The 24333-nt window shown below is 33.2% G+C and overlaps 1 protein-coding gene across 2 annotated transcripts in view; it reads left to right on the top strand.

The window, feature by feature from the left end:
• LOC149425956 (uncharacterized) overlaps window positions 1-24333 on the top strand; it is a 297887-nt gene that overhangs the window by 152348 nt on the left and 121206 nt on the right. Inside the window, exons 1-2 of one of the 2 annotated variants that reach the window (XM_089645341.1) lie at window positions 11778-11859; window positions 20265-20719. In XM_089645341.1, coding sequence (XP_089501467.1) covers window positions 20684-20719 — 36 coding nt within the window. In that variant the 5' untranslated portion in view covers window positions 11778-11859; window positions 20265-20683. Of the gene's footprint in view, window positions 1-11777; window positions 11860-20264; window positions 20720-24333 lie in introns of those variants that run through there. The other variant, XM_089645349.1, reaches the window with a different exon arrangement.

Genomic DNA, 24333 nt, shown 5'->3' with positions numbered 1-24333 from the left:
AATCCTTTTATGGTTTTCCGCATTTTTTTAGTGTCTCCTTTTTCACAGATAATTTTATTTTTGAAGTAATCGTTCTTACAAACTTTCAGTTGTTTTGAGTATTTATTTCTTGCATTTTTGAATGCTTTCCAGTCTTGTGAGTTTCTTGAGATTTTTGCAATTTTGTACAGTCTATCTCTTTCATATTGTATTGATTGTAGTTCTATGTTATACCATTTATATTATATCATATTGATTGAAGTACTAGTACATATTGAATTATTTGACGTGTTGGAAATAAGTCGACGTAGCTCAGTGGTCCAGAGCACCTGACCGGTCATCAGAAGGTGCTGATTTAATTCCCGTCGGCGACATTTATTTTTACTCGGGAGATATTTTCAATTTGTATGGATATTTCAAGCAACTAATTATTGCTTATAATAATTAGTTATAAATTGTACCTTGTTGCTAGGTTTTCTAATCTCTTGTGCAGTCATATTATTAATTTCTTTTAAACCTAAGGAAAATTTTTAGATGGAAATGACCGTCAAACGTTTAATGAAGGATTTTTTTTTTCCTTTTTTAAATTTCCAATTGAACTCCTAATTAAATTCACAAATCACCAATGCTATCGGACCCTTCTGCAGTTATCCAAATCTAGGCCCCCTTTATTCTGATTTCCGATTAAAAATCTTGTAGATAACACAAAAACTTTCCTGGAAACATAATCTCTGTTTTATAAATCATTAATCTCGACCATCAGTCAATTGTAAATAATACATGTACCCTTTTGATAATAATCACATTGTGAAATATTGTTAAGTACTGATTGATTTAGATGAATATACCTATTTATTAATGCAATGATAAAGGTAAGAACAAGAAATAATCTTTAAAATATTAATAATAATATTTGGCTGACTTATTAGGCGCCATTTTTGCGGAGCCTAAAAATTAATAAAAACATTAATTTTTCCGAATAAACTTTTAGGGCGGTTTGTTTCACTGAATTTGAACAATTCATCAAATTTAAAAGTCGATTTTAAAGTTCTGTGAAGGTTCTACTTTGAAATTTTGTCGAATTCGTCAAATTTCAACGTTAATTTTCAGGTTCTGTGAAAGTCCAATTCAAGTTCTGTTATTATATCACTATGGGCTAGTTGCTTGACAGAACTTATATAATAACAGAATTTGAAAAAATCTTTCACATAACTTGGAAATTAACTTTGAAATTTGAAGAATTGTTTAGATTTTCTGAAACAATCCTTCCTTAGTGCCGCACTGGTAAAAAAAACACCATTCAATGAAAACCTCCGTGGTCGAGGGGTAACGCTTCCGACTAGCAATCCGGTGGTCGCGGTTAAAATACCGGCGCACGCAAGTAAATTTCTTTTCGCTGATTTTTTTTTATATCACAATTAAATAATTATAGTAAAATAGGTTATATTTGCGGCACCTTTCAGAGTGGAAGATACACTCAATACCGCCCTTGTGTAAGACCACCGTTTCAATTGGAACTATGCTTGAAATGGCTTTAGCCGTGTTTGGTGACCAGATCTGAATAGCCAGGTACTACGCTACCTCCCTCTTCCCCATCTCCTTCCCCACCCAACTACCTCACAAAATATCTCAATTGAGGATGCCAAAGTTTCACTGGCTCTAGACGGACGAGGGCAGTTCTTATCGGGAAGTCAAATTAAAAAATTATGCTTTGAATGACTTTAACCTCATTAAGTGACTTATCTGTTCCAGGTACATTCCAACCTTCAATCTACCTCATCTCTTTAAATCTCTACACCCTTCAAGCTCAAAACATACTTTGGCCTGCGATGCGTATATTGTCCCGCTGGCATCGGGCAGTCAAAACTCTTGTGTGTTATCCACATAAAAACAACTAGTCATTACCAGCCTAGGCTTATCATTTATTAGTCACTTGGATCGATTTTGAAATCAATCGGATATACCTACCAATCATAATCCTACGGAAGTAAAAGGAATTCCCAAATTCTTTTAGATTATGAGCAGGCTCGAACAAGTAAATAGGAAATACCTTTCCTAATTCAATTTTAATCTCTTTATTATTTTACAAGATAAAGTCATACACCATTGTCGACTTTCCTGTAAGTCTTTTTAAGATATACAGGGTTTTCCAATAAGAGGTCTTATTTTGATATTCAATCGTAAAAGATCAACGGTTTCGTTGCTTGTGTGGAACATAGCGCCATTTTGTTGAAATTAAACGTTGTCCAGATCAATACCATCCAATTTTGGCCATAAAAAATCATTAATCATATCTCGATAGCGCAATCCATTCACCGTAACTGTTGCTCCAGCCTCATTTTCGAAAAACTAAGGTCCAATGACTCCGCCGGACCATAAACCGTACCAAAAAGTCACACTTTGATGATAGAGAGGCTTTTCAACAATAACTCTTGGGTTTTCTGAGCCCCAGATGCTACAATTTTGCTTGTTGACGAAGCCACCGAGGTGGAAATGGGCCTCATCACTCAAGATGATTTGCATTTGATTCACTCAAGTGAATTTTAATAATTTCAATGCGTTGTTGAAGCGTGTATCGTTCCACTTTTATTAATGGCGTAGTTTTTACTTGTCAAATGTCAAAAATGACAGCTTCAAAATAACATCTACCGAAATAGCGGGCTATTCAAAATAACACCTCTTATTGGAAAACCCTGTACAATTCCGTACTACATTATTTTGATGTATCTCATGAGGCTCAGCTAGCGTTAGCAATGCAGTGCCCGAAAATATATTTTTACGACTTGATTGTAAAACATGGGTCATTCCGCCGTTTCGTTCAAATTTGCCTGTTTCCGCGGATTTTTTTTTTTTTGCCTTTTCACTATATATTTTTATAGAAATGGGTTCCCGTACCTATCAGATGTATAAAAGTGAAAAGGGCACCTTTGTGCGACACTTGGATTCGAAGAAAATTGATGGAAGGTAATGAAGGTGTGGATGGTAATGAAAAACTGTTGGATGGTAATTTAAAAATTTGGATGGTAATGAAGTTTGGTAATGAAATATTAATAGATGGTAGTGAACATGTTTAAGGTTCTTAAAATGTCTGTGAATAATGAAATTTGAATAGAAATTGAATAATAAAATAGATTTCAAATCATGCTAAGTATCATTTGACGTGGTGAGCGGATTAGGAAAAAGAAGAAAAACCTATTATAGTGAAAAACTAAATGCTTTATTCATACTTTTGAACATTGGAGACAAGAAATACATTTTTTCATACGTAATCAGTTCTGCTTACTTATGCTTTTGCAATATCTGTATGAATTGTTAAAAAATAATGGAAAAAAATATCAAAATACAAATTAAGAAAAGGCAGCTGGAACATCAAACCCAACACAACTAAAATTTTCCTATTATACTACTTACCCAGAAATTATAAGGAATAGTCAAATTCTTTATAATTACGTTTTATAAGTAGGTTTGTACAAAGAAATACTAAATTTTCACATTCCTAAGCAAACATTGTAATATTTGAAAAATAGAAATAATAAAAATAATAATTAAAAATAAGAAAAAATCAGAAGTCAATTGAAATGCAGTTTAAAATAAAATCAGAGATACTTAAAACAAACACAACATATGTAACTAATAAGTACAAGATAAAGGTCTTACATCTAAATAGGAACATAATATTTAAGGAACTTGAGATCATTCTTGTGAAAGTTTTTGCTGGAAAACTATTTCAAATCAAAGTTCGGCAAATTTTTGAAAGTGAATTGTCCTCTTTCATTCTCATCTGGATCTTGCAAGCGCTGAAGAATTTGTGATTCCAAAATGAAATCGTCGTCACTAATTGTTGGCCAGACAAATTTTTTGGAATTCCCTTGAGCTTTTTTCAAAAAAATTACTTTGTACTCTAGTGTGTACTCATGTTTTCCAATAATTTTCCCAATGAAATGATGTGTCGTGTTAGTTATTTTATATTGAACCATTATCCAGTCATCTAAGTAGTATTTGAATGGCGCCTCCTTATCCTCTTTGTTGGTTTCCTCGTCAATGTCCATGTGTGGGAGTTCCACAGTTTTGGGGGACTGCTGTTTTGATTCATCGAAATCAGGATATTCTACTCTTAGGGATCGGATGAACTTCTCGAACTCACATTGATCTAAAGGATTGAATTCTTGCGTACTATTTTTATAAAGGGAATAATGCTGATAGTCGAACGGGACGTTTGAGAGTATTTTCACTTTACATTTCTTTTCTATAGTTTTAGCAGGCTCTGGCGTTGAAGCAATAGTATCGTCCAAAAACATGGAGCCGTCGAATTCGCTCAATAGCATATTGTCATCAATATTATTGAAAATAGTAGGCGAGTCAATTTGTAGGCTTAAGTTTTCAATATTCATGTCAACTGTGACATCTATACAGGCTTCGTCATTTTCTACATTCAGTACTCCCAGATGTTTGCTGTGCTTACATAACAGATTGCTGTGTTGGCAACTGAAACAGCTGAGGCTTCTTAAAACAACACTCTATGGCAACGACGAAGACCAAATCACCTGATGTACTTTGATTGTTCCTTTAAATCCGGGAAGTTTTTCTGGAAATTTATTCCGATATATTTCGTCTTCTGCAATGACAGTCAATTCGACGTTTTGAACATTTTGACGGACAACTTCAGCAAACTCTTCAAAGGAACCGATGTCTCCGCCAAATTTCACGTAGTTGTCTGCAGATCTCTTCACAACCGCTCCGATGCCATCTGGGGCCCCCTTACCATGTCCCGCCTCTTGGTAGTTCCATGTGACCCTCTCGATATTAGGAACTTGATCTATTAACTTCGTTATCATATAGAAAATGTAGCGGTTCCTATATTGACTAGATGGCGAATCAGATAAGAAGTGAATCGTTGCAAGCGATGGAACCAAATCCTGCGCCATATTCAGAACAGGTACTAGATGTGCCCATATAGCTGAAGCATAATGATTGAGGCACCGACTCATCGTGCAAAATGATTTGGTTGAAGGAAGACCCGTCTGGCTGTCTACATAGTAAAGTACTCCTGTATGAAGAGAGACTTGTCCTCGGCTGCCACCAAAATGAAAGGACTGAATTTCTTCATGGTATTTCAACCAATAGTTCTCGCTAAAATCAACATGTATGAGAACCTCCGTGTCTGTCAGATTATCTTTCAATTCTCTGATAGCGGAGTACTGCATTACGATGTTTCGTGTGTGTTTTAAGAAAACATCCATGGTGGCATCTAACTTTTCGATTATTTTACGAGGGTTGTCCTCGAGCTTCTTTTTAGTTGTTATGGTTTTCATTTTCTGGATTCCATCCTTTCCCCTGTAGGTTTGTTTTTCTATTGTCCACTCATAGTAGTTAATGTTTGTGCTGTTATTAAATTCTCCGTAATTATATCATTGAATAAAAAAATCGATTTTCAAATAAAAATTCGCAGGGTAAATTTTAACAGATTGTTTTTCCATATCAGTAAATAGATAAAACGAAAATATGTATTTCACCAAAACTGAAATTGTCCGACGCTAGAACGCAAGAAACTGCTTTTATTGATAATATTAACTTTTATGAACCCCCAAACATGGTCCCAGATGCACGTAAAAATAACCCTTACAAATTTATCATTACTCTCCACACCTCTAAATTACCATCCGGCAAAAAAATTTACGATACGGAAGGTAATGAGACGGAGGGTAATGAGGTTTTGACAATCTTTCCTTAATAACTCGCTTAATAATGACATTACAAATCTTTATGTTTCAATAAAAAATAGTCCGACTAATTATAGTTTATAGGTTCATGATTCGAATTTTTAAAACATGTACTTACTTTAAAAAATGCTGGAAGGTAATGATGCCTGGTCGGTGACAAAGTCGTTTTCGAGCACGGAGATCGCAGATATTTCTTTATTCAGCGACGCACGTCCTCCCCCGTCCAGATATAGCGGTACACTGATTAGTAACGGAGGCGTGGGGTGGGGTACAGCTGACGAACAATGACAAACACGGTCACAATTTTAATTACCGCTTTGGCGGAAGACGACAGCGATTTTTTCTGGACAAAAACAAAATCTCAATTCTTTCTATGATACAGTAACTTTAAAAATAAATTAAATACCAATAAATATGCAAAATTAGTTGTACATTCAGGTCGATTAATGAATGTAGTGATTTTACTAGTGTAAAATGTTCTTATTTATTGATCAATTTACCGGTCCCTCATTTACACGGGGAAGGTAATGAGATTTTAGCATGTTTTTTGTATACCATAAAGTTATTAAGTAACAAATGCCTAATCCGGTAAATACTACTTTTTCCTTTTTTAAATAACTACATTTTCCAATAAAACTTTCTTGAAAAACATTATTTTTCATATGACTTTTTTGCAAGAACATGCGATTTGAACGAAACGGCGGAATGACCCACATAGACTTTTCTCTACTTTCTATATATTTATAAGCATATATTATATATGTAAATCTTTTGGAAGAAATTCTTTAAATCATAGCGAAACTTTTATCAAAATCCGTTGCGTAGTTTAGAAGAAATAAGCGCACAAACAGAGACACGCGAATGGCGACTTTATTCTATACTATTTAGAGATATCTTATACTTATACATAATTGCCTATTAATGACACATCTTGTAAAAATTTTGTGGATAGTTTTTTTAAACTTGTAGAATTCTGCTGCATGCAAAGACTCTTTAAAAAAACAATGTATGAAAGCAAATTTTCTTAGATGTTAAATCAAAATAAAATCAAATAAAATTCACGGTTCCATGATAACTCAACACATTCATTAAAAACGATGAAAATAAAATTTATCCTAACCTAACCTATCGTAACCTAACATACTTAACCCAGTTAGTAAAGTTTTTGTTTCATCACTTCCCATGACTTTATATAACTTGAATAAAGATGTGATGAATTATTTTAGCAGTCCACAATGGAGTGCTGGTACCTACCCTGATGTATGGAAGTGAGGCATGGAACTGGCAAAGAAAGGATGAAAGTAGATTGAATGCTGTTGAAATGAGATCCCTGAGGCGTATGTGTGGTAAAACCATGTATGATCGTGTGAGGAATGTGGATATCCGCAAAGAGTGCAAGGCTGATGTAAGCGTAATGAGTAAGATCAAGAAAGGGACGCTTAGATGGTTTGGGCATGTAGAGCGAATGAGCAAATAAAGGAGTGTAAGGAGAATATACGATGCAAATGCGAATGGTAGCAGAAGTCGGGGACGCCCGAGGAAGACATGGCATGACCAAGTGAATCAGATACTTGAGTCGGGCCATGTCAAGAGTCAGAACAATAGAAGAGTATGTATCAGACGATGTATGAATGTGAATGAGGCAAGGAGTGTGTGCCAAGACCGAGTTGTTTGGCGGTCCGTCCTCTCTGCCTACCCCTGCGGGGAAACGGCGTGATGGTTAGTTAGTTAGTTAGTTAGTTATGAATTATTATTTTGATGATTTATCCGGTCACCAAAATTCACATACCAAAATTATAAATTACAAAACAAAACCGGCCCTATTTTGTTGTTTTCTCTTCTTTGCTTAGAATTTAAAACGAACTGTCCAACTCGAGTGTGAAGATATATGAATGCGAGTAAGTAACTCATTTATCTATATAAATAAAAAATTTAATGTTTATTTCTTCAAATCTTAAATCTCCGAAAGTTCTTTAATCATTGCTTTTAAATTTGATTTTGTATGCCTATATTATATAGATATCACCTGTGATAAGTAAAAACTTGTATTTTGAAAAATAGTGCAATTTGTTGGTAAAACATGCTTTTTAAAAAAAAACAGCACCATCTGTTTGACGTAAAAGCAACACGCCCTATTGTTTATCTATCCGCACACACTGACTGACTGTGGCGAGGTACAGCTAGTAGACCAAAAAATTTAAAAGACAAGTAGATTGGTGTTGCTATAGTGATGAAAGTTTTAGTACCAGTGGAAAAAAATTCTGCACTTTATTGCCAAATTAATTATTTTTGTTAAATTATTGAGGTGCCTATGCAGGTACCTAGATAGTAGGTACATCTGCACCTATATACTTCATGTAATCCCATCACATGAATAATATCCCATAGGTTGATCGATAGTTATCGGTCATGTAAAATCGTTTTTTCAATATTATTTCCAGTGATACATGCATCGTATTTTTAGACACATTTCGAGGAGTATCTGGTATGTGATATGTGATTACTGATTAACCTATTATAGTCGATGTTTGTGTGAAGATTGTACACACGGTGATAATGCATTTTATATTACTTTACCAATCCTTGGAATCTTAACCAGATATGGGCACCAAACCATTAAATAATAACCAGTTTGTTTTATGTTTTAAATTAATATCTTATAGCTTAGTCATTTTCCTAAATATATTTCTACAGTGGTGTAGATTTCTAAATACATTTGTAACGATGAACTAATGTTTAAAAGACTAGGTTTTTTATGCATAGCACAAAGGATAACAAATTATTATAAGCAATAATTAGTCTCCTTAAATATCTATACAAGTTGAAAATATCTCCCAAGGAAACATAAATGGTGCCGACGGGAATTGAACCCGCACCTTCTGATGTCCGGTCAGGTGCTTTGGACCACTGAGCTACGTCGGCTTATTTCCAACACACCAAATATTTCAATATGTACTAGTACTTCAATCAACAATTATTGCTTATTTTTTTTCACCTCTAAACAACCAACTTTATTTTTGCAGGAAAGGCTTTGTTAGTGCAAAATTTTCCACTAGATGGCGTCGAGACATATAACATCTACATTTGTTGGTGAAATATTTTGACGTTTCAAATATTATTATTTTATAATGATAAACTAATGTTTATAAGACAAGGTTTTTTATGCAAAGCACAAAGGATAACAAATAATTATAAGCAATAATTAGTTAAATAATAAATTTCAATTTTGTTTTAGGGAATGAATAAATACAAATTTTGAATGCGGAATTTAACCCAGTTCTCGACATCCGATCGAGCTGAAACTCGGCAGATTTTCATTTAGAAAAAACTTAATTTTTTTACGGTTTAATTTTGAATCTGTTTTACCGAAATAATTGTTGTTATCAAATAAGAATGCGTAGAAATAATGTGTAAGTAGGTTAAACTTTATTTATTTATTTAAATAGATTAACGAAAAATAAAATTAGATTTTGATGCAGAAAACACACATTTAACTTAATATTGAATCTTTGTGCCAGTCCACAGCTTTGATTAAAACTACACTCAGCACATGAAAATGGTTTCCCTCAATTTTTCCAACACACAGTTTGCATTTTGGATTTAAGGCGATGCACTACGTCGTGTAATATTTTGAATTAAGCCGCTATCAATAACACACCTTACGTAGATGGCGATAAGGCTTAAATTCCCGCTTCACACCAACCACCCGTTTTGATTTATGCAAGAAAAATACATGGCCCAAAAGTGCCTTTTATTTTATTTTGTGGATGATCAGGAACAAATATTTAAATGTTTTTCGATCATTTTATAAATAACTTAATTTGCCACATTATACAATAAAATCATAACCGAAAATGGGTTTGTAAGTAGGAGATTTTGAAGTTTAAAGCAGTTTTCATAGGCCTTATGCATTATTTTTTTCTGGGCTTACAAAAAGATTTATCTAAAAAATAACTCAATTTTTTCAAAGGCCAGGATGTATTCTACTCGCAGTATTTAGTTAAAGCATCTGAAACATTTTTAGGCGACCAAATTTTCAAACCAAAAACACATGATTTGAAATTACTACGTAGTGCATAGCCTTAACGCGATACGAAGACGATATTTTTCTTCAAAATACGCCAGCTGCAATAAAGTTTCAAGCTGAAAACAGTGAAGTTGGCAGATAAAGCTATTAAAAATTAAACCCTAACCAAAAACACGTCTCAATAAAACAACATTTTTTCGTGTAAAAAAAATGTAAAGAGGATTGTCTATTGTCTATGACACCGTGTGGGCGATTGTGTTAGATTTTTATACAAATCTACAATTTTATTTTGAGATTGATGAAATTTTCATTATTGACCTTCAAATCTCTTCAGGTAACTGTAAGTCTGATTTCGAAAAACTAAAAAGCCTTGGCATCGCCAGGGACTTCAGCTAATGATTTTTTGCGTATTTTTGGAAACACCGTACTATTTTGTAAAGGTAAAATTCAATTGGGCGTAAAACATTCATACATTATATGTTTACCTGTTTTAGTAAAATTAGATTACTTTATTATTATTTTCGTTTATCCTAGAAATTTGCACACGTAAAAATAGATACCCATTTTCATTTAATTCACCAGGTATTACTGATTTATTAAAATCCTGTTAAAATCGGGAAAGCACGCAGTTTCCTAATAAAATTTTAGTACTTTCCGAATAAATTGGAACACAAAATTTCGTGACAAAATACGAAAAAAATATTATTAACACGTGTTCCGACATCGTCATAAAACATTCATGCTTTACTGATAGTTTATTAGGTAATCTGTCAATTATTTCGTTAAAGGCCGTTTCTAACGGGATTACGAATAATTTGAAGAGTTTCTTAATAAATTAGCAATATTTTAAATCAGTAATTTTTCTCCGTGTATTTAGTTTAAGAATTATTATCTTTATAATCAGCTAAGGTTTTAGACGCAAAATATGAAAACACTCATAATATATATCGTTACAACTTTATTTACCTTTCTCTAAACATTTGATGTGCCCCAAAAAATTATCAATATTTTTTGTGCTCACAAAAATTTAAAACCTATGTTACAAATTATAACTATCCCCTTGCGGTGATTATGCACAAAAAACGGCACTTTACAAATTTAATAATCCAATTCTTTTAATCATAACATAAAATTGCTGACCGGATAATTCAACAAAATTACAATTCATCACACATATAAAAAGTGTTATAAAGTTATAAAAATTGATACCTTTTAAATGTGTGTTGAATTGTCATTTTGAGGAGTTATCGTGGAACCATTCGGAAAGTACTAACATTTCATTAGGAAGCGGCTTGCGGTCCCGTTCTAAAAGGATTTTAATAAATCAGCAATACACATTTTTCTCCGTATATTTACAACAAATTTTACGAATAATTTATTGATTAAAGAAAACAATATAATGGTTGTTATTTATTATATTTGATAGCATTTCTGAAAGTGAGTATTTTAATTGACTTCCATAAAATCAAATCAGTTCCAATTTTGAAAATAGCAATTCAAATAATTTTCTGTAGAAAATATTATATTATAAATGGGCACTTTATCGCTTATCTGAATTGTCTAAACAAACACTTTGATTTATGAAATGATATTTAAAACCATTCCAAATCCGAGTCCTAGAGTTCATTAAACCGGTGTTACAGACAGATAGACAGATTCATTTTTTTGACTCTGTGTAAATGAGGTAAATATTACTCGTTTAAAGCTATATTCGAATATCAGCCAAAGGGGCGTATCTTACCTTTAAACTCATTTAATTGGTCATTTGATCACACCGGTAAAACACCCACCTGGACTCCCTCCAATGGGTGTAGAAAACCTCCCCCGCGTTGATTGGCCGCCCCTATTTGCGCGCAGGCGTCCCCGGCCTATTTAAACCTCAGCGGCCGCCGCGACGCCTCAGTTGGCCTCCATTCGCCGGCCCTAGCACGTCGCCTGACGGAGAATTTCAAGAGCGTATCTTCTATATGTCAACAATTCGGCCGCAAATACGCGAGTGATTAAAAAAATTCTGAAGTTATAATTTTTTCAGTTATTTCATAATTTGTTTGAGTTATCGAAGAAGAGTTAAAAAGTTTTATTTTATAAATAATCAACATTCCTGAAAATAGTTTTTATGTGCTGACAATACTGGTATGTTAATAATTTTATTTGTTAGTATTCCTTGCATATATTTTACGAGTTTTGGTATGATAAATGATTTTCAATAAATTCTTATTTTAGATAATTCGATGTAACAGAAGTTTTAAAACCTTCACATTTTCAGAAATAAACTGGTAGCAGGAACTTACACGTATATTATTACATGTAATTATGTGTTTAAAATTAATTAATTTATTAAAATTACTTTTTTAATATTTTATTCCACACATTTTGACACACAACTTTAATCACTTTCACACTCTGTGAAAACTGTAAATACCAGTTTTTTGTTGTTTTATAGCTACTAGATATTTATATCTTTTTAGCTTTATATAAGTAGAAACAAGTATTATATTATTAAGTGAGCAATCCTCTGTAAAATTTTCACTGTATTTAATGTCTAAAATTTATTTACACGCGTCCAAACAATTTCACAAAAATTCAAACCATTTTAGTGTATACGAGTGTGCAAAACAAGATTAGGCCAAAGGCATATTCATTTTATTAAATGTACAATAATTCACTACTTACAACCTTTTAACAGATCATGTTGCATCAAAACATTAACTCTTCTAAAAAAATATCAAATCTCTTTTTATTAAGAATTTAATGAAATATATTTTTCTTGCAAATCTCAACAGTCATCATATGGCAATTTACTCCTAGACAGATGTTTTCATTTTATCTAATCTCGCTTTAAGTTTTATATAATTCTTCTTAGAAAACTAAGACAATCATTTTAAAATCTTAAATAGAATGTGCTTAAAATTATTATACCCACGCACAGGCTTTGCCCTTCCGGGATTTTATTGTTTACACTCATTTTTTCAAAATTTCTCTGAATTTTTGAATTTTTATTTTATTTAACTGTTAATAATTTCAATAAAATAAGATATATCAAACTCGTGTGTTTTCAACAACGTAACCCTATAAATAAATGTATGATATTTACACTTACATGAAGTGAAATTAATCAGAGACCCTCATTTTCAGGATTAATTTAGTCAAATTTGTGCTGAAATGCAATCTCTTTATTATCACTGACATCCTAAACAATATTATTGACCATGAATTCGATTAGACTATCGTTTTGTTAAAATTACATCACTTCATGAAATGCGATACGATCAAATAATACTATTTGTGCGTATGACAATAATTTTTGATCGCACAAATTTGGAATTGATCTAATTTTAATTCTGTGATAAGAAACTTATTATTTTGCAAGTCACAAAATATTTTTTTAATTTTTAAAAATGTTTCTACAAAAACTTTCAAAAGAGAGATATGTATAGAATAAGGAGCGCGCTAATATTAAAAACTATAACAATTAAGCGAAGATGATGATAATATTGAATAAAACATAGATATTTAATAATACAATAAACTAGCTTGAGATAGAGCAACAATCTTTCGACAGATGCTTTAGTTTCATTTATAGATACACTTTGAATTTTTTCATGCGAATAACATATTAAATAACAGAACAAAACATGTTTTAAATAATTTTCGGAGCTAACTTTGCGATTTTTTCTATCGATGGAATTTCATATAATTAACATTTCAGCATAACAAATGTATTGATATTATCTTAGAAAATAACATATATTTTTTGTGGAACTTAAAAACTTAAAGAGTTAACGAAAAACTTGTTATAAATCGGTAGAAATTGAGTATGCGGAGGCTTAATATATTGTTGAAACTATTTGATTAATCGTGTAAGAAAGAGATTACGTAAATAATCGATAAAATTTATCAGATTATGTATTTAATACGTATATTTAATTAGCGCGAGTTTGAATGAAATGCGCTATTTCCAAATCAGGTAGATAAGTTGCCTTATATAAGTTATATGACTTGAACTATGGAAATTAGTCGAAATCAATAGTCACTCTAATATCTGAGATAATTTGTGTATTTGCAATAATAATTATTATATAAATTAGGACTATATCAGCGGATTTTAATACTGTTATCAGTAGCAGACTGGACAGGATTAATCCAATCACTCGTACTTCGTATTTTTTTTATCTCAGAATGTTCCTTGCGAAAGCTGTTTAAGTCACTTAATAATAATCAATTGGACAAAACCTCGTCATGCAACGCACGTGTATTCTTTTTAAGAACTTAAATAAATTAAATATTAATGTATGTTTATTATTAAAAGCTTGTTCAAAAAAGTTGTTATTATCATTTACTATAAAGAAATTTTTCCACTGTACAAGAATTTTTCGACAGAAATATAGCTCGCCTGCTCTCGACTTGAAATTAAATACCTAAACTATTACATGGACTATTATACATGGACCGGTCGGTGGCCGAGTTGACATCGCGCTTGGGTTCCACTCAGGCGTAGTGTGTTCAATTCCCCGGCTGGCTAAGTCCTCCATCACAACACAAGCAACATCGTCAGCTTACTGTGGTGGTAGTAGGAGATTTTCAAATATTGTCAGGTTATTCGTAACCCGGGAATATTTGTCTTTCTTTTTTAAAAATTAAAAAAAAAATTAAATATCTGCCTACGGATAACTATTTAAATCACAAGTGTTTAAATCTTTGACAAGAAGTCGGTTATAATTTTCATCGCAAACAAATTGTACAATGAAAAGCTGATAAGATTGACTAATTTTAATGAGCAATGAGTTTATTAACTCCTGGGAGTACAATGCTTTATATAATATACTATATTCTCTATTGTATACTTTTAATAAATAAATAATTTTCAATGCCGTTGGGAAGAGCTATCACGTATTTAACCTTTTCAATACCAGTGTTCTTCCTCAGGAACACGAAGAAAAAAATAATATCTCTTGATTTTGTGAAAAAAATAGCCCCTTATTTTGAGTATAGCTTGTGAAGGATATTCCTCATTGCGTCTATTTTTTTTGCTTGGTTGCTAGGTTTACTCCACGGAAAAATAACGTTAATATAATGAATGTTCCCGTTTCGACTGTTTTGCTTGGGCTGGGATCCATCATTATTTTTATGTTATATTTATGCATGCTTTACTGTAAATTAATATTTGTTTTAAATAAACAATTATTGTTTATAAGATAATTTTTTTCTTAATTAAAATTACCCTTTGAGGCCTAAATATATATATTTTTATTTTTTATTTATTTCTTGTTAGAGCAATCCCGATGAGTTACAAAACTCATTGTAGGACGAGAAGAACTTACAATACATAGGTACAATTTTACATTGGTATTTTGATATCAAAATTATAAGTTTCACATACGAAACAGTACAAATACATCATAATTATAAGTTTCACATACAAAAAAGTACACAATATAAAAAGAGAGGTTAAGTAGAACAAACAAGAAGAAACAAAAAAGAAAACTGACAGGGATATACTCATAAGGACAGAGCCAAAGTACGAATTTAGAGGAAAGTACTTACCCAATAATATACTTGTAAAAATATATTATGCTCGATTACAAATACAGGGGATAGAAAAGGAGAGAAAAATAAACAAAACTAAGTACAACACGACAAAAATCACGTATTTTCGTTTTCATATATTTTTTTAATTAATATTCTTTTAAAGCCTCATTTTGAATTTTTGGATTATGCTGGCTGTTTTTATACATATCTGCAAAAGAGTTATAGAGTGTGTAGGAAATATAGTTAAGAGATAAAATCAAATATAAGAAAAGCCAAAAAATATGGCCATGTAAGGAAGGTGCGGTTCTGAAAAGGTTAAAATAAGAATAAAATCGTAATGTAAATTGTTTCAACCCAGTGAAAAGACATGAAGCCTTATTCTACAAATTCTAAGTAGGTACCTAGCTAAATATAAAAAGTACCAACCAAGTTATATTGTGTGAAGAAAGGTAAATTATTGTTTCACAATCTCCTTAGTAAACACCTTGTAATAATTAACGCCGAGCCTACCAAGAAGGTCCAGGTATTATTTTAATCCTGGTTCGTTTCTCTTATCGGCAAAACTTAAACACTTGGCATTCTCAAAATGAAACAATAATACGACCGCAGTTTTATTTTTATCCTAAGTAATTGTGTAGGCTTATGCTGCGCCTTTGATGTGGTATTTAATAGAGATATTGCCATAAAAAAACAGTCACAGCTTACACTTAATCTTAGTAATTTTGCGCTTCAGTGGTAGTCTTTCTAAGTTTAAAAGTAAAAAAAATCAACCCTTAAGACATAACGTTTTATTTACATAAGATATCTATTATCAGTTTTCGATCTAGCTGCGTCATCGCTTAAGAATTTCAAAATTATTATCTTTTTATTTGACAGATTATTGAACCAAGGACTAGTCAACCGCGTTATCAAATGCGTTAAATCCATCCAATGTCATCCAATTTCAGAGAAATGCGCATAGGTCCACGTGTGTGCGCGTGATTGCCACCAAAATTTGATAGAATGCATTGTCATCGACAACGAATCAGATATCGTGAATTGAGTTTATTTCCACTTTGAAGATTTGCGTTCATTCATTCACAAAAACAAAAAATTCAAATTACCAACAATCAACCCACACTAAAGTCAAGCTACTTTACAATCAAGACATCCACAACCACAATACTCAGAATAACAATAAAATTCGCATTCCTCTAACACACACGACGAAATATGGAATAAAATCTCTTTTATTGCCTACACACTCTACAACTCTCTTCCATATAAAAATTAAGAATATGTTGAAGGAGTTAAATATCTTGTCATTTAAACAAATTATTTACTTTAATACCATATTTTTAATCTACAAGATAATCAATGGCCATGCGTCTAGTGAATTCCTAAGAAAAAATGATAAACTACAGAACAAACACACACATGAGACGAGGAAAAGAAATGAATTGAGACTCCCCTTCAGGAAAAAAACACAGAGTCAAAAGTCATTGATGTACGGAGCGTTGAAGATATTTGGAGAGCTACCAGAAGAAATAAAATCAGAAGAAAACATAAAAACATTTAAAATTAAATTACGAAAATATGTGATTGATTCATTTTAAATGTGTTACTATAATTATATGTATATGATATAAGGATTGTATTAGGACATAGATAACTATGTACCTACTTAAAATACCGCAATAAACAATAAATAAATAAATAATATATGTATAAAAACAGCCAGCCTTTGTTTTGTTTCTTTCTCTCTTATTTTCTATACCATGTATTTGTAATTGAGCATAATCTATTTTTACCAATGTATTAGTGGGTAAGTACCTTCTTCTAAATTCCTAACTTGGCTCTGTGCTTATGTGTATATCCCTGTCTGTTTCCTTTTTTGTTTCTTCTTATTTTTTCTACATAACCTCTCTTTTTATATTGTGTACTGTTTTGTATGTGAAACTTATAATTATGATATTTTCGTATTGTTTCGTATGTGAAACTTATAATTTTGATGTCAAAATACCAATGTAAAATTGTTCTTATTATATCCCAACTATGTATTGTAAGTCCTTCTCGTCCTACAATGAGTTTTATAACTCATCGGGATCGCTCTAGCAATAAATAAAAAAAATAAAAAATAGATGTTTTTTAAAAGCGCTCAGGAATCTCATAACACAATCTTGTAATTTGTATCATAAAACCGGTTTCTTTTCCGTATTTCTAATTTACTTATATATATTGCACCGACGCAAGTAGAAATTTATTTTGTCCGATGTTTTTAAAGTATTAATAGTTACATAGATATAATCCCCCGTAGCCAGGGTAAGGTCAAACAAGAGAAGGGGAGAAAACAGATCTGATATCAGAATCCATTTCAAGAAATGTTTCATTTCAGATTGATAGTCTTTCACCTGGGCGATACTGTAAATACCTTTTGGCAATTTATTGAGAACTAACTACGAGTACCTGCCCACAACTCAAAGCACGAAGATTTTATGCCAATAAATCCGCGCAGTGTGGAAAGCATTTAATCTTTCGCTGAAAGCTTTTGCAGCTCGATTTATCTTTTGAACAACTCGTGGTTGATTGATTTCTCTAGAAGTGTTCATATATTTTCTTTCGTACACTATTTCTGTAATGATATTTGCGGTTTATCATTTAATTTGCTTCCAACTCTCTTCTCGAAATAGTATAAAATAAAGTCTGTTTGTGCGCTTAGTTCTGCAAAACTACGCAACGAATTTTGATAGAATTTTCACTATCATTTAGAAAATTTCTTCCGAAAGATTTATGTATATAATTCATTCATATTATATTTATAGAAAGTAGAGAAAAATCGATGTTTTGTAATCAAATCGTAAATAAAATATTTTCAGGCGCCTACATTACTAGCGCTGGCTAAACCTTATGAGATACATCAAAATAATGTAGTAAGAAATTGTGTATCTTAAAAAGGCCTACAGAAAATTATACAATAGTATGTGTCCATCTGTCAGCTAGTCTAAAATAAAGTTGAAATTGCATTGCGGATAGGGGATTTTTATTCGGAATTCTAATTGATTTATTAATATTTACTAATAATAAACTCATCGTGATACTTTATTGGTAATATTAACTATTTAAATCGTATTTATGAGACTGTTAAAACTTCCGTACAAAGTAACGTATCAAGTTTCTTTAACTTACGAAGAAAGCCTTACAGAAAACTGCGTTTGCTTGAAAACCATATGACACATTTAAAGACGCTATTTATGTGCTGTGCAAGAATTACATGTAAATTCAATTGCATTCCAAATGAAGGTGACATTTTCCAACAAAATCATAAAGACATACAGGAAACTGGGTTTGGACACAAAGGTTAAATTTAATTCACAAACAGATGTTATAATTTATTTGACACTGTGCATAACAGTGAAATATGTGAAGTTAGCCAAAGATTATTAACACACTCGGAATATAAGAGTTTGCTTTTAAAGAATATAGGTAATAATTTAAACGCAAAAACAAAAACATATTCAGAACCAAAAAGAAAATGTACCAATTTATTTACATTCAAAATATAAGTTTTTTTACATGCTTTTCCACTACCATACTAGGCACATTTCGTATTATGGTAGTCGAAATTTGTGCATATATGTAATACCTGTTAGTTGTTAAATATAATGTTTTGTTAGTATATTGAGGAAATCTATAATTGGTTTCTCAGATAAGCAAATTGCACATCTATAAACCAACTTTATTGTAATCTGTTGATTGTGAATTAGTAAATAAAATGAATAATATAATATAATATATTTATTTTAATGGTGTTTGGCATCCTTTAACATAGTTCCTTTCTTTCATAAATAACCAATTCTAAACACTTATGGTATAAAGATCACCAGTTTAACATTTCCTGGTATCAAAACTCAGCGAGTTGAATATTTTGGGATCAATGTTAGAGAATTGTTGCTCGGTGAAAGCTGTTTTCGTTGTAGAAATGGTAGATGCATCTCTCTAGCATTTTCAACTATGTACCCATACATTTATCAACTTAACTAACTAACTATCTAACCATCACCCCGTTTCTCCGCAGGGGTAGGCAGAGAGGACGCACCAAACAATTTGGTATATGCACACACTCCTTGCCACTTTCACATTCTATTCTGACTCTTGACATGTCCCAACCCAAGTATCTGATTCACTTGATCGTGCCATGTCTTCCTTGCGCATCCCCGACTTCTTTGCGTCATATATTCTCCTCACACTCCTTTCTTCGTTCATTCGCTCTACACTCCCAAACCATCTAAGCGTCCCTTTTTGAATTTTACTCATTACGCTTGCATCAGGCTTGCGTTCTTCCACACATACGCCTCGGGAATCTCATTTCTACAGTATTCAGTCTACTTCCATCCTTCCTCTGCCAGTTTGATGCCTCACTGCTATACATCAGGAGAGATAATTTATATCTTGTTTGTCAATAAACAAAATAATTTTATTATGAAATTGCTATTTTATCGTTTTTGTTCTTTATTTGGTATTCAAGACTTATATACACCAATGTCGTCAATCAAAGAAAGATTAATCTTTTTTATAAAATAAATTTTCTTATGTACAATTCTCCCAGACAAAATTTGGCATACCAAAGACAGCGAATGAGCAACAAGCAACACTATCATAAACATAAAACTGGGCAGTTTTTGGTTATCTCTCGCCTAAAGCCAATATTATACTTACGACATAAAACAAATGTTTCAATAGTCAGTTTAAAAGTTTTACTGCTCTCATAATTGAGCTTAGAAAATACGAGAATATAAGAGAAGAACTGCCACTATAAAAAAAGTGAAGTGAAGGTGAGGTGTAGTTACCTGTCCATTTGGTGCTTGTCCTTGCAATATTCCTGGAATAAGGGATGGAATTGTATGCGTTTTAGCAAGTACGAATCTTTTGACCGCGTTTGTTTTTGTATTCAATAATAAACGGTCACTTTTTTCTTATTTACATCATAAAAGAGCATTTCTTCTTATTGTTTTTTTCGTTGTTTGTTTCAGACTTGAGAACCGCCTGCCACAAAAGGAACATGTCAACAGCTGTTAAAAAATGTGCGAAATTATCTCACAAAAATACAAACGAAGAGAATGGACGATAATTAAATAAGCGTGAAAACAAACACCTGAAATTAAAAATCAATTATTAGTAAGCTATTATAAAGTGTTTGCAAAACAAATTGAATTGAAATCAGTGTTTAGTGATCAGTGCGTGATGGTAACATCAGTTGTGCTGGTCGTATGCGAACGTTAGTGTTACCAGGGTGTTTGTTGGGAAGTGTTTGTTGTGTGTTGTGAGTGCGTGTGGTGGGGTGTTGTGGAGTGGCACGCGTGACGTGGCGTGATAGCCAGAGCAGCACGCGGGTGGCGGCGCGCACGGGCGGCGGGGCCTGCGCGCCCTGCACGGCTCAGGACTAACTACTATGCGAATTGCACATCGCCTCGCATCTCTCATCGCGGTAAGTTGCTCAAACAAATAATACACAAATATGGACTAATGCAGCACAGACATTCAAATTGATTGACTGGCCCTATCATTTCGACAAGCTGGAAGCAAACCACGTGGCCATACTTTTGGAACCGGGAGAGTTCGAGAAATCTTTGAATAAACTACGACATTAGTCGTACATTGACCGCCGAAGAGCGCTCATTGAAACAACCACATCAAAGTTGGCTAAAGTAAGACTTAGACCCATTGTCCACGTAACCGCACGTCATACGCATGCTTTCGTCAATTGACGATTGCAAGACGAATGCTTGCATCTTGCGTAGAAACTATGAAATCTGTGTCCACGAAGCGGCAACGTCACGTCAGCCTCTCGTCATGCGTTCGTAATGCGGTGCGCGCGGCAACATGTCACTACTCGACCGACTCGTCAGACGGACGCTTGCAGTATTTTGTCTTTGTATCAGTGGTCCAACAGTAGAAACTAAATTTTGGTACGTATGTTTAGTCATTCGGTAAAATGATTGAAATACAGAATCATCTTCTGATAACTCTTTGGCAGCAACAATCTACAATTTATATTTCTTTCGATGTATGGATGAATCCAGTACTTTCTTCGTTTGTTTCGTCGTCTTCTAATAAAATTGTATGCTATAATAACTTCATCATCATCACTTGAAATTTTCACAACAAAATACGTGCTTTCTCGATTCTAGTTGAAAGAAAACTGAGACGTTTTGTAACGTGACTGACTATTGCATGAAGTAGCGTGGACATAACAAATATGCAAAATACGCCTATCTTCATTTGTAGGTTACATGCATCCTACAAAAGACGACTGCCTAAGGTTTGCAGCGCAGTCCATCCTGGGACTTTTCTGCGCAGGATCGGAACGACGGTTAAAAAACTGAACCGTCTTCAAACAATACCCCCTAGATCACAAGGCCGGGACACTCATTCAACGCAGACTCTTAGGGCGAGTTGTTTCACAGAATTTAAACAATTCATCAAATTTCAACGTCCATTTTCGGGTTCTGTGAAGGTCCTATTCAAGTTCTGTTAGTATATCGTTATAGGCCAGTTACTTTACAGAACTGAAATAATAATAGAACTAGAAAAAATCTGTCACAGAACTTAAAAATTAACTTTGAAATTTGAAGAATTGTTCAAATTCTCCGAAACAACCCGTCCTTAACCTGTATGGGATTTTACAAAAAAAAACGTTTTAACTTTTATTTTCAATTTATTCTAATTTATTAAAACATCTTAAAATGTTTTAGTTAATTAAAAAAAAAAATTATGAAGTTGATTTGATTTATTGTCCCGGCCTTGAGATCTAGGAGGTTTTGCTTCAAATCGTTTTGCGTAGCGACGCAAAAAATGTGTGAGGTGGGTAAATTATAACACATTTTTTCATGGAGAAGGAAGGAAGAGACACAGAGGCCGGCAAATCGCCGAACTGCTGAACTCAAGAACAAGTCGTAGAAACGACCCGTCATCACGTGGAAAATATCAACGTGCGGAAACGGTGGCGCTAGTTCCTCGGTAAGGCTAGTTCCTTCCATTGAAATATCGATGGAACACGGACAGTATTCCCACATGACGCCTGTGCTTTAAAGCTAGCAATCTCTCAGTTGGCCTCTCAGAAGCTGGGCGTACTGTACAGGGCCCGCAGATACTTTAATAATACACAACTGCTGACCCTGTACAAATCGCAAGTGCGCCCTACTGTCGAATTTGGCAGCCATCTCTGGTCCGGAGCCCCTAAATACCTGAAAAAACCCTAGACTCTGTGCAAAAACGGGCGGTCCGTTTGATAGATTCCCCAATCTTAACAGACGGACTGCAATCTTTAGAGCACAGGCGTCAGGTAGGTATGCTGTCCTTGTTCTATCGGTATTACAATGGAAGATGCTCTGAGGAACTAGCGTCATTGATCCCTTCGGCACCGGTGCGTAGTCGGGATACACGCCAAACGCGCGCCCAACATTTGCACACAGTTGACACTTGTCACATGAGAACGAGTCGCTTCTACGATTCGTTCTTAAGTTCAACAGCTCGGCTGTGGAACGAACTGCCAGCCTCTGTGTTTCCTCGCTCCTAAGTGACCTACCAGGTAAGTATTGTACTGTATATTTTCTCCATAAATAGATAAGTAATAACACTGTAGAAATGTATTATAAGTTTGTACAGCGCCCTTGAGGTGTTTTTGCACAAAAACGGCGCTATAAAAGTCATCCAGGTATTATTATTATTATTACAACATGGGACTCTTCAAGACCCATGTTCACTCCTTCCTCTCCACAAAACGACCCTCCACACAGCATCCCCAAAGATGACATAGGCCCTGAGGGAAATTATTCTCTTCAGGGCCTCCTGTGTGGAGTTAATATAAAAAAAAAAAATCCGTTTGTTAAGATAAAGGATTTTTTGGAAAAGTGTTTTGGGGCATTAGGTCAAATTCAACAGGGCACATGGTCAGCCATTGTATACTATATTTATTAGTTGTTTTCTAATATCAATCGCAACAATGGAATGAATAGACGATTAAAAAACAAATTAGTAACCCACAATGCTCATTTTATGAGCAGATCATCGTTTTGCGGTTTAATTTGCAAATAGCAAAGAATTTATTGAATTATATTATTTACTGACTCACTTTGCAAAAACGTTAAAGCGTTTCTTCACTGATTCCAACTGAATATTGTTATTTGAATACCAGACAGTCAATGACATTGTAAAATTATTCACAAAGTATAAACTGTATTTAATTTGGTATGTAGCACAATATTACAGAAATACCAATTTTCATTCACTAGTATTAGGTGACTGTTGTTTTGAATATAAAGCATTCATACCTGGCTATAAAACGTAAACATTTTTATTAAAAAACTTTTTATTAATTTTAAGTGAAATATGAAAAAATTTTAAACGCGAGTCGATCATAAATAAAGAAATAGATTTAAATAAACAACCGTCCTTATTTTAGATAAATGACGCTATATACTCGTAAATTAAGCTGAGTATTAATCAATGAACGATAAAATTTGCGTCTACTTGATTCTTATTGGAATTGAAAAGAAAAATTTACTGCAAGTGGTTTTTATTAAATAAATTGTTGGTTGTGAAAGAGAATGGATCTCCCCTCGTTTATTTTTTGCGAAGCAGATACCTTGGTCGAGGAGTAAGGCTCTTGACTAACAATTTGAAGGTTCCGGATTCAAATCTTCATTCATTACGTACGTAATTTAATTATTAGTATATTAAATTCTAATCCGACGTGGTTCTTTGCATTCTTCCAGATTGTGTTGCGGCAAGTCACAAGTTAGTCGCATTGAAACGCGTCTCAGACACTCAGACATCATCTGACAGATCTTTCTCCTTATCTGTCATCATCATCTCTCCATTCCATCATCTAATCATTCACGTAATGTCGCGTTTCTCCTTACATCAGGCAGGACAAACACCATGTCGCATGTCGTGTGGACTGTGGAGTACAAACAGAGATATATTTAATTATATTCTAACCGGGCATTCCAACGTTTGATCCAAGTGGCGTAACAATGAACCATCTATTGGGCCCTGATACTAGCTTGAAAAAGGTCTCAAACATATAAAATAACTATC

The sequence above is a fragment of the Hesperophylax consimilis genome, chromosome 2 (assembly GCF_061612785.1).
Source record: "Hesperophylax consimilis isolate HC1 chromosome 2, BYU_Hcon_1.0, whole genome shotgun sequence".
Lineage (NCBI taxonomy): Eukaryota > Metazoa > Arthropoda > Insecta > Trichoptera > Limnephilidae > Hesperophylax > Hesperophylax consimilis.
Note: the sequence above shows the minus strand (reverse complement) of the source record. Positions and strands in the feature narration are given on the sequence as shown.